Genomic DNA, 10,946 nt, shown 5'->3' with positions numbered 1-10,946 from the left:
ATCAACCTCTCTTGCCTTTAGTTGGTTCTATCCAGCATTTAGTCACACCAACTCAAAGGTTATTGATGTAGGCCTCAACTAATGTCACTTGTTTTATAAACATGGGGTTGAAACGGTCGTAGATTAAAAAAGCAGGAGAGAAGGAGAAATTCCCATGGTAGTGAGCAGACTGGAGACCACTAAGCATGGAGGAATGCCTAAATTAGTAAGTCCCAAAGTCTGGCTAGCCTAGGAGTTCACTGCAAGCTCAAGATCAGGAGGATGATTCCAGGAGGAATAATTTAGCAGAACAAACTTTCTTTCTTTTAACTTGGATTTACCGAAGCTTTTCAATATCATGATGTCTCATTGGTTAGGGCCTGACCCATTGGTGTTCTGTTCAGGAAACTGTTTTCTGTGCTAATGCATTCACGGCTAATCTCCATTTTCTTTTTATAAGGTTCTATGTGTCTGGTTTTATATAGGAGTTTTTAAATGAACTTAGACTTGAATTTTGTGCAGGATGAATGATATAGATCAATTTGTATTCTTCTATGAGCCGACATCCAGTAAGATCAACACCATTTGCTAAAAATGCCTTTTTTCCTTCATCTTGTATTTTTGGCCTCTTTATCAAAAATTAGATGTCTATAGGCATGTGAATTTATGCCTGGATCTTTGATTTGATTTCACTAGTCAACCTGTCTTTTTTTCCAATACCATGCAGTTTTTATATAGCTTTGTGTAAAGCTTGAAATCAGGAAGATGATATGGCCAGAAGTTATTTTTTGTACAGAATTGTTTTAGACAACCCTTCTGTTTTTGTTTTTGTTTTTTTTTTATTGTTTTCCTTATGAAGTTGAGTATTATCTTCTCCAGGTCTGTAAAGAATCCTGGTTGACGTTTGATGGGGATTGCATTGAATCTGTAGGTTGCTTTGGTAGCATGGCTACTTTTACTGTGTTAGTCCTACTGATCCATGAACATAGGAGATCTTTACAAGTTCTGGTATACTGCCACTCTATCCGAGATCACACAGGTTCCCAGAAGCCCAGGTAATCCCATATTCCCATGTTTTCAAACTGCCAACACTTCCTGAGAGCAAGTCCAGCCTACCTGCAATATCACCTACTCTTCTCTATAGCATAGCTCCACCCACAATTCTGGCTGGAAACTTGTGTGTGTGTGTGTGTGTGTGTGTGTGTGTGTGTGTGTAATACACATAAAAACAGACCATGAAACTGCAAGAGAAAGGAGGGGTATATAGGAGTGTTTAATGGAGAAAATGTCAGGAGAGAACGATGAAATTGAATTATAACTCAAAAATAAAGAAATAAAAGCAATGCTCTAGCAACAACAATAATGACGATGACAACAACAACAACAACAACAACAACAACAACAACAACAACAAAAGTCCCAAAGTATCCAGTGCCTCAAGTTCTCCACCCATTGTGACAATTTGGATTCTGGCTGAGGATGTGTGGTTTGTTGGGAGGTCAGTGGCTTAAGGGCATGAATGTAGCTGTACCTTAGACAATTGGTTCTTCACTGTTTTCCATGTAGAAGTCCAAGACTATTCTTGACTTCTTGTTTTATGGATAAGAAGTAGAAAAAGAGACAAGGAAAGGTAATATAAAATAAATTCCATTAGACTGGTAACTCTGGCTGGGGCATCATGACTTCAGCTTGTGAACACAGGAGCACAGGGAACAAAAGGCTTAGGAAGGCCAAGCTGGTACAGTTGAGGCTTCCTCTCCCGGGTGTGGAGGAGTGTGTGAACCAGAGCATGCTGCTCATATAAAGTTGGATTTCCTTTCCTTCACAGAAAGCACAGCTATGAAACCCACAGAGCTGGGCAAATTCTTGGGTAGGGACCCACATAGGTAGCAATAATCCTCATTTTCCTAGTCAAAAATAAACTGTAAAGCATCATCATACTTAAATACAATGTCTTTGGAGGTATGTGTGGTCCTGTGTATGTGTGTGTGTGTGTGTGTGTGTATCATGTTTGACACTGCCTTGCGAGGGTTTAAGTATTCCATAATAATCAAAGACTCTTAGGCAGTCTTTGTTCCTGTAAGTAATTTCAGCTAAGAACTCAACCAGAGTTAAGTACTGCATTTGGGCAAGAAAATAAGTTACTTTAGGATTTATTTGTTATATGCTAATATCCCAGGGAGAAACATGTTTCTAGGCAAGGAACAAAGGAACAACGGATGTTCATGCAAAGGCAGTTTTCCAGCAGCCTTTCACCATTCAAGGTTCCCGATCTTTTCTTGTGTTGCTACGAATGAGCTTGGAAGAACCATCCTTTTTAAAAAAAAAAAATGTACACGAGAGTGTATGGCTCTTTTAATGTTCAGTTTGAAAAGCAGATCCCCATCTGACTGAGTCTGGGGATCCCATTGGAAGAGTTAGGGGAAGGACTGAAGGATCTGAAGTGGACCGCAACCCCCATAGGAAGAACAACAATATCAACAGCCCCCCCAAAGCTCCCAGGGACTAAACCACCATCCCAGAAGTACAAATGGAGCGACCCTTGACTCCATCTGCATATGTAGCAGAGGATGGCCTCGTTGAGCATCAGTGGGAGGAGAGGACCTTGGTCCTGTAGAAGCTTGTTGTCCCAGGGTAGGGTGATGCTAGAGGGGTGAGGTGGGAGTGGGTCTGTGGGTGGAGGAGAACTCTCTTAGAGGCAAAGGGGAGGCAAAAGGGGTGGGAGGTTTGCTGAGGGAAGACCTACCTGGAAGGAGACATTTGAGATGCAAATAAATAAAATAACTAAAAACAGAAAGAAAGAAAGAAAGAAAGAAAGAAAGAAAGAAAGAAAGAAAGGAGGGAGTGAGGGAGGGAAGAAGGAAGAAGGAAGAAAGGAAGAAAGGAAGGAAGAAAGAAAGAAAGAAAGAAAGAAAGAAAGAAAGAGAGAGAGAAAGAAAGAAAGAGAGAGAGAAAGGTAAATATTAGCCAAGGACTACACGGCCAAAATTGAGACTGGATGAGGCAGTGGTGATGGACCATGACCCCAGGGTCTTATTGTCCTCTGGGGTAGACAGGAGAGACATGGGGAAGCAAATGACCTAGCACAAAGCCCAGAAATGATTAAGCGCATGGCATGGGGCACTCCTGAGAGAAAATTAAGTTTGTGGCCGTAATTTTTCTATTTTCTGCCTTGGGCTCTCTGTCCAATGTTCTTAGAATTCTCTTTGATTTTTTTCAACACATCTTATACTTTCACAAATGTGGTCTGTGGTCTGATTACTTGCCCAGTTCCCAGGTAAATCTTGTTTAAGCTCTCTGTGTTGTATAGGCCTGTTTAAGAATCATCTCACCTTACATTAAATATCATTTTCTCTGCTCAAAGTGATGACACAGTCCTGTAAGTCTTAGCCCTGGATGGCTGAAGCAGGAAAATTCCCAGGTTCTCTGTCTGTCTGTCTGTCTGTCTGTCTGTCTGTCTGTCTGTCTTCATCTCTTCCACCCCCTCTTTGTGGTGTGTGTGGTGTGTATGTATGAGTATGTACCCCCACTTTGTGGTATGTATATGTATGTATGCATAGGCACACAAGAAACTTGCACACATGTAGAGTGTAGAGGACAACACTGTGTGTTGGCGACATCTACATTTTGTTGCTTTTGAGGCAAGCAAGGTCTTTCAGCTCTCATCTGCTTGCAGTGGGGGGGGTGTTGTTCCGTTCATTGGTCTAGGTTGGTTGGACAGAGGGTCTTTGGGGACCCCCTGATCTCTACCTTCCCAGTATTGGGGTTACAGGCATGTGCCATTAGACCTGTTTTTTTATTTTGTTTTCTATTGAGACAAGGTCTTGCTATGTAGCTTTGACTAATGTGGTACTTTCTCTGTAGACCAACCTGGTCTTGAACTCACAAAGATCTTCCTGCCTTTCCCTCTCAAGTACTGACATCAAAAGGCACGCACTGCCATGTGAGATATACACCTGGGATTTTAACTTGGGTTCTAGGAATAAACCAGGCCCTCTTGCAAGCACTTTGGTAACTGAGCTATCTATCCCCAGCCTCAACCCCATCATCCTAGAAGCTAGCAGGTCTGAAGCCAGTGGGTAACAGCAAGAATACACGTAAAACAAAGTTTAAAAGTATGCTCAGATATCTCATTCTCTTGAGAATTTTTTTCCAAAAGAATTTTTATTATCTTTGCTTTTAAAACAATTTGACTCACTGTAAGACAATTTCTTGGTGATTTCAATTTCTGTGCAATCACTTCAAGAGTTCTTCAGTCTGTGTGCGCGTTCCAAAACATACATTGGAGAAAAGTATACCCAGAATGTTTCTAAATAGGATACATTTTTTTATGAAGTTAATTCTCCCTGTCAAAGAATTGGCATGATGTTAGAGTTTGTAGACATTTAATTAAATAGTAGTTAAATCCAATTTTGCAGTTTTCTTTTATATTTTAAAGTATTTTTTTCCAGCCCTCAAATGTTTCACAGATGCTGAAGATTCCCTAGTCACATCACCACGTGCAGACTTGAAATACCATGGACCAAGAAAATAAGAACAGAGCCTACCTTCCTTGTTGATAATGGTGGGGACAGGGGGTTCACTGCAAGAGTGGTCCTTACTTACTGTCACTTCAGCCACCGGACTGGGCTACTGCCTTTTGTCCTAGGGAGCAACTGGGTTTATAGCTTTGGACAGCTATGGGGAGAGCGGCTTCTTTGATAGTCGAGTGGCTTTCTCCTCATGGTTAAATGGACGTGTTTGACTCTTATTGCACATGGTAAGGAGCCATAGAGACAACCGCCCTCAACGAGGGGCTTAGTTCTGTTAAATACTTAAATATTCAGACTGTATCTTAGGTAGCACATATGGGTAACTATATAAACTCATGAATATGTGATCTCAGTGTTTTTAATATTATTTTACAGTTGGGCCAACAGAGAGCCAGAGGGAGTCATATTAGATTCAAGTGCCCAGAGGTAGGTAAAGGAGTAATTGATATTATCTTACACTGTTAACTGGCTTCTTTTCTATATTGGTTTTGTTATAGTTGGTATAAGAATAAAGGTATCATTAGTTTTGTATGTGTGTGTGTGTGTGTGTGTGTGTGTTCATGTGTAAGGGGGTGGGGGTGTCTGTTGTTCCATGATACCATGGCATTCTTGTAAAAGTCAGAGACAATGTGAGCGATAGTCTTCATGTTTCCCTTTTTTTGAGGAAGAAGCTCTTGTTATTTAACAGAATGCACATCTGGCTAGTTTCCTCTAATCCACCCCAGCTTTGGGGGGTGTTTTTGTCTCTGCCTCTTGTCTCAGTGTAGCAATGATATATATGTATGGCTTATATGGCCTCTGGGCACTTAAACTCAGTTCTCCATGCTACATTCAAATCACTCTACCCTCCGAACCATCGCCCTAGACTCTAATGATTAAACCCTTGAGTTTATCAATATCTTAAAACATGTTTACATTCTTACTATGTTTGCTTTGGGGACCATCATGGTGACAGCGGTTGACCACTGCTCTCCATAGCTCTTTCCGCTTCTCACCCTTGGTTTGCTACCATTTAAGTAAACATAACAAGGAGAAACAGAAAGGGGGATGGTGAGCATTCTCTCTTATGTTTTCACTTTGAGAGAGACGCCATTGAGACTGATGAGCGTCTAGGATGCTTTGCTCCATCACAGCTAAGTTGCTAGCTCTGTTTTATTCACATACGTTCTTGTGTAGAAATGTTTGGAATGCTTCTTAAGATTTTCCATGTCTCTCTACTTCTAGAGTACTACGTTTTCAAACCCTGGGAAACTACCTGGAGGTTTTTGAGGCTCTTTTTTTTTTTCTGGTGAGCAATTGGGGTTTGGGGTTCCTAGTGAGGGCACTTACTGTGAAGCAAAGCAACTTGCTCATTTCAGATGCACTGTCTTCCTTTACCTTATTAACATGCTGCAAAGGAGGGAGGCCTCCGGGCTTTCGTGAAATCTCATTCTTTGCTCCATATGGCGCTAAGTAACATTTCACCTTACAGAAAAGTCTCGTCTATTTTTGTAATCCACCTGGCAAAAATGAAAGCAGAGATTCGTCCTTTCCCCCTCTCTCTGTGACCTGTGGTGGGAAGCATAGGATCGGAGGGCTGGTGGTTGGGACAGCCTCTTGGAGACGGAGGGTGGGGGGGAGAAGGAGGAATGGGATGAGGAACTGTGGGTGGGAGGGTGGACCTGGAGGGGGATAGGGGGATAACAACTAGACTGTAAAAAAGATATATAATAATAATAATAATAATAATAATAATAATAATAATAATAATAAAATTAAAAGAGATGAACCTGACTTAGGCTTGGTTTCAGCTCTTGGGATACTTTTACTCTGTTGAAAGCCCTCTACTGGCTGAAAGCCACACGGCCCCAGACATCAACCGCAGACATCACAGGCCAAAGTGTTATGTTTCTTCCTTGCCTTGTTCTAACACAGTTAATACCACCCCCGGCTTCCAACGTCTTCTTCAGAAAATTGGACCAGCTTAGAAATCTCAAAGACCGGGCTTAATTTTCTGGTGATATCGAGAACAAAACCTTTGTTAAGTGAGCTGTTCTTGCCTCTTGTTTCCCAGTTGGGATTGTGGCACTGATGGCAGACACCTCTGTTTTGTTTTATTACTATTATTTAATCTTCTTTTTTTTCTTTTACACTCCAGATGTTCTCCCCCTTCCTGGTCCACCCTCTGAGTGTTCCATATCCTGTACCTTCCCCCTACCCCTATCTCCACGAGGATGTCCCCACCCCTCCCACCCCCTCCTCACCAGACCTTCCCACTCCCTGGGGCCTCCAATCTCTTGAGGGTTAGGTGCATCTTCTCTGACTGAACCCAGACCCAGGAGTCCTCTACTGTGTATGTGTTGGGGGCCTCATCTTAGCTGATGTATGCTGCCTGGTTGGTGATCCAGCGTCTTAGAGATCTCGGGGGTCCAGGTTAACTGAGACTGCTGGTCTTTCTACAGGGTTCCCCTCCTCAGCTTCCTCCAGCTTTTCTCTAATTCGACCACAGGGGCCAGCAGCTTCTGCCCATTGGTTGGGTGCACATATCTGCATCTGACTCTTTCAACTTTTTATTGGGTCTTTCGGAGGGCAGTCATGATAGGCCCCTTTTTGTGAGCATACCATAGCCACAGTAATGGTTTTAGGCCTTGGCACCTCCCCTTGAGCTGGATCCCACTTTAGGCCTGTCGCTGTACCTCCTTCTCCTCAGGCTCTTCTCCATTTTTGTCCCTGCAGTTCTTTCAGACAAGAACGATTATGAGTCAGAGTGTTTGATTGTGGGATGGCAACCCCATCTCTCACTTGATGCCCTCCTGTCTTTCTGCTGGAGGTGGACTCTGTAAGTTCCCTTTCTCCACTGTAGGGGATTTCATCTTTGAATCCTGAGAGTCTCTTACCTCCCAGGTCTCAGGTAAATTCTGGAGGATCTCTCCACCTCCTACCTCCTGAGGTTGCCTGTTTCCATTCTTTCTGTTGGCCCTCGGGGTTTTGGTCCCTTTTCCGAGCCTAATACCTTATCATGTTCCCCTCTTCCCCTTCCTGTCCCCCTTTCTACCCAGGACCCTCCCTCCCTCCCCGCTCCTGTGACTGCTTTGTTCTCCCTCTGAAGTGGGATTGAGGCTTTCTTACTTGGGCCCTTGAACTCAGTCACTTCATCCAAGACTGGCTCTTAAAGATTCTGACATTCAAGCTCTGCTTCCAAGAGTCACGAACCACTCAGTGCTCCCCCTTCTGCCTCCTCCCATCGGCTTGCTGATGCTTCTGTAAGGACGTCTACGTGTGAACGTAACCATTTATCACTTAGGAAGGGTCAGTGGGAAGCTTGGTACAGGCTGACCTGTACCGTGGACTGAAGGACCAGGGACGGCTTGACTAATTCATCTGCGTGTGCACCGATGCGTTACAAACTGGCTTAAAGACAAGTCCAGGATATTGGCTGGTATAATCAGAAGCCTGGAGAGTACAGGCCATACACGACTGGGTCCAGGTGCTCAAAAGATGGGGTCAGGAGTGTGTCTGTTTGCTCGCTGCTGATCCACATTGATTCCGTTCTCCTGCAGGTTTACCCAGGTTAGCTTCAACATACTTTCCCCAAGGTCATTTCTTAGTTGTTTTTTTTCCCCGCTCCTCCTAGAAGGGAGCTGAATACACTTCCTCACTTTCACATGAGTTTGCTCCCCATCAAAAGCCAGCCCCCCATGGAAAGCTTCCCTAAAAAACCCTCATCTCACCGGATCAGAGAGCTTCAGTTGAATTACTGCTCTCTGGCTTCCAGGAGGTTGGGCGTAGCTTTCCAGGACTATTTGTTGGTAACCATAACCATACTTTGTATCTGTTTCTGTTTTACCCAGATACAAAGTCTCCACTGATTTCCCATCCCCACAGCCTCTTTTGAAATGCTGGGATCCAGAATGACAGTAATTTAGAACAAACCAGGTTTGTTTTCTAACTGCCCCCCCCAGGATGGTGCTGGGAGATGGTGTCCCCTCTACACATGCCCTTCGACCCTGCCCCTGCCCACATGTAGCACATAGGGCTTCATGGACTCTGCCCACAATCAACCCTGAAGCAGTCACTTGAGCAAGGAATGAGTTCTGAATGTGACTGCAGCAGCAGAAGCTGGGAAGGGGAGGAAAGTGAACCAGGGCAGAAAGCAGCCAGTGTGATTCTGAGCTTAGCAGAACTGGCTTCAGTTCCCCAGAATCTACCAGCTTGAGCCCCACCTACCCTCCCTCCCCCCATCTCTTTGCCACCCCTCCTCCAAACCAGGGAGGAATAAATGGGAACTGTATATTTATAATGAGGGAAAATAGAAACATTCCTTCTCAGGGAGACAGCAAAACGCCTATCATTGTTTATGCGAGGCTCCAAGTGTGCCCCTGTAATAGAGCCATACAGTATTCTGTCTTGGGAGGGAGAGCAAGCACGCGCTGTACTTGTTGCTATGGTAGCCGGGCCATTTTAATAACCGAGAAGACAAGTTGTTGGTTTATCTGCTCTTTTCAGGAACAGCTGCAATTTCTTTCCTTTCCCCGGGATTTGTTGTTCTTTGACATTGCAGACCTCTCTTGGGCCACTTCATTCTCTATTCTCCTACAAACACAGAGCTCTATCTTTTGTCTTGTTTGTATAAGCAAGTAGTTGTCTCATACTTACTAAAGTCGTGAGGCTTGGTGGCCTTGGGTTGGCAGCTGAACTGTGCTCGCCTCCAGTGTTTTATTGATGATATAAATACAGTTAGTGCACACATTGGAGATGGGGGTTTAGCTCAGTGGGTAGAAAGGCTTGCTTGAATAAGGCCCTGGGTTTGGTCCCATGTAAACTGCGTGTGGCTATGTTCCTGTAATCTTCACACTCAGGATGTGTAGGAAGGAAGGTGAGAAATTCATTCTCAATATCGGCCTGGGCTACACTGAGACCTTGTCTTAAAAGTCCCTCCCGCACCCCCCCAAAAAGCAATCGCACGCAAATAACAGGCGAAATAATTCAAATGGAGTGCACAGCATTGTACCCGGCTTTAGAAAGTTTTTCATATAAGTACCGCAGGCGGGCCTCCTGAGAGAACCTTAGATCCAGGGTGCTCCTCCAGCCAGGATGAGGCTCTTCATCGCACTTTCTGTCCTGATCGTGGTCGTAGCCATGGCTTTGGAAGGCCCAGCCCCCGCCCAGGTGGCCCCTGACTTTTCCAACGAAATGGAGAGCTTACTGGATAAACTGAAAGAGTTTGGGAACACTTTGGAAGATAAGGCCTGGGCAGCCATTGAGCATATCAAACAGAAGGAAATTATGACCAAGACTCGGAACTGGTTTTCAGAAACGCTCAACAAAGTGAAGGAGAAATTAAAAACCACATTTGCCTGAGTGCCTGGCGAGCCACATCGCAGCAGCAAAGAGGGCCACGTGACGGGCCAGGTCCCTCTTCAAATACCAATAAAAACTTGTAGAGAGAGAGAAAAAAAAAAAAGAAAGTATTTCAGCTTCATTTTCAGAGGGGAATGCTGAGCGGAGAGGCCTTTCTAACAAGCACAGGAGCTCAGATGAAATCAGTGAGAAAGTTCTGGAGTGGCGTCAGAGTACAGCCTCCTCTTCCCATCACCTCGCCTCTACCCATCACCTTGCCTGTGCCCTGATCTTGGCTTTGGGCCAACATTAACTTTCCTGGTTTCTCTGTTCTCTGCTTGAGCATTGTAATGGCAACAGTGTATCATACCTGGATCACAAAGGCCCCAACACAACATTTTACAGAGCAGCGGTCAGGGTGAGTTTTCTGGTTGACAACGACTCTTGACAAAATTCTGCAAAATGGGGGGAAATGCTGATAAGCCCCTAAGAGTCAGGGATTTAACAAAATCAATTCAGACCCCCAGGGAAAGCTTCTGCGAGGTGGGGACACCTGCTCTAAGGAGCTGTCTTCATTTTTCCCCTGATATCTCAGCCGGGGACACTGACCGAGGTCAAAAAGGAGATGGAGGGACAGTGAAGGGCAAGTTCTAGACATCCACAGCTGTATATTAGGTTTCTTTTTCCCCTTCTACCATCATGGATGTGCGACTTAATCAAGTAGTTCATCGAATGATGAATCTGTCTGTCTGTCTCTATCATCTATTTATGTATATGTATTTCTGTATGTATATATGTATGTATCTATCTATCATCTATCTATCTATCTATCTATCTATCTATCTATCTATCTACCTATCTGTCTTTCTGTCTATCTATCTATCTATCTATCTATCTATCTATCTATCTATCTATCTATCTATCTATCTATCTATCTATCTTTCCACCTATCCGTATACCTATCTAGAATAAGCAAGCAAGCAGATGAGAGTACATACCTTTCTTGGAAGGTCCCGATGTTTTCTATTCAGTGAGTATCTTTCCACATGCTCATGTTCATCTGAATGCAGACACACAGAAAGATGTGCAATGAAAAATGAAGCCCTGTGCTGTGGA

At 44.0% G+C, this 10,946-nt stretch overlaps 1 protein-coding gene across 1 annotated transcript; it reads left to right on the top strand.

The window, feature by feature from the left end:
* The first annotated feature begins 9,537 nt into the window (after positions 1 to 9,537).
* LOC116893822 (apolipoprotein C-I-like) lies at positions 9,538 to 9,937 on the top strand. Its single transcript, XM_032895536.1, has one exon. The coding sequence runs from the start codon at positions 9,585 to 9,587 to the stop codon at positions 9,849 to 9,851; it is 267 nt and encodes an 88-aa protein (XP_032751427.1). The 5' UTR covers positions 9,538 to 9,584; the 3' UTR covers positions 9,852 to 9,937.
* The last annotated feature ends 1,009 nt before the right edge of the window (positions 9,938 to 10,946 follow it).

The sequence above is a fragment of the Rattus rattus genome, chromosome 2 (genome assembly GCF_011064425.1).
Source record: "Rattus rattus isolate New Zealand chromosome 2, Rrattus_CSIRO_v1, whole genome shotgun sequence".
NCBI lineage: Eukaryota > Metazoa > Chordata > Mammalia > Rodentia > Muridae > Rattus > Rattus rattus.
Note: the sequence above shows the minus strand (reverse complement) of the source record. Positions and strands in the feature narration are given on the sequence as shown.

Excerpts from the sequence above, each read along its gene's own strand:
- LOC116893822 (XM_032895536.1), top strand. The coding sequence starts at position 9,585 with ATGAGGCTCTTCATCGCACTTTCTGTCCTGATCGTGGTCGTAGCCATG.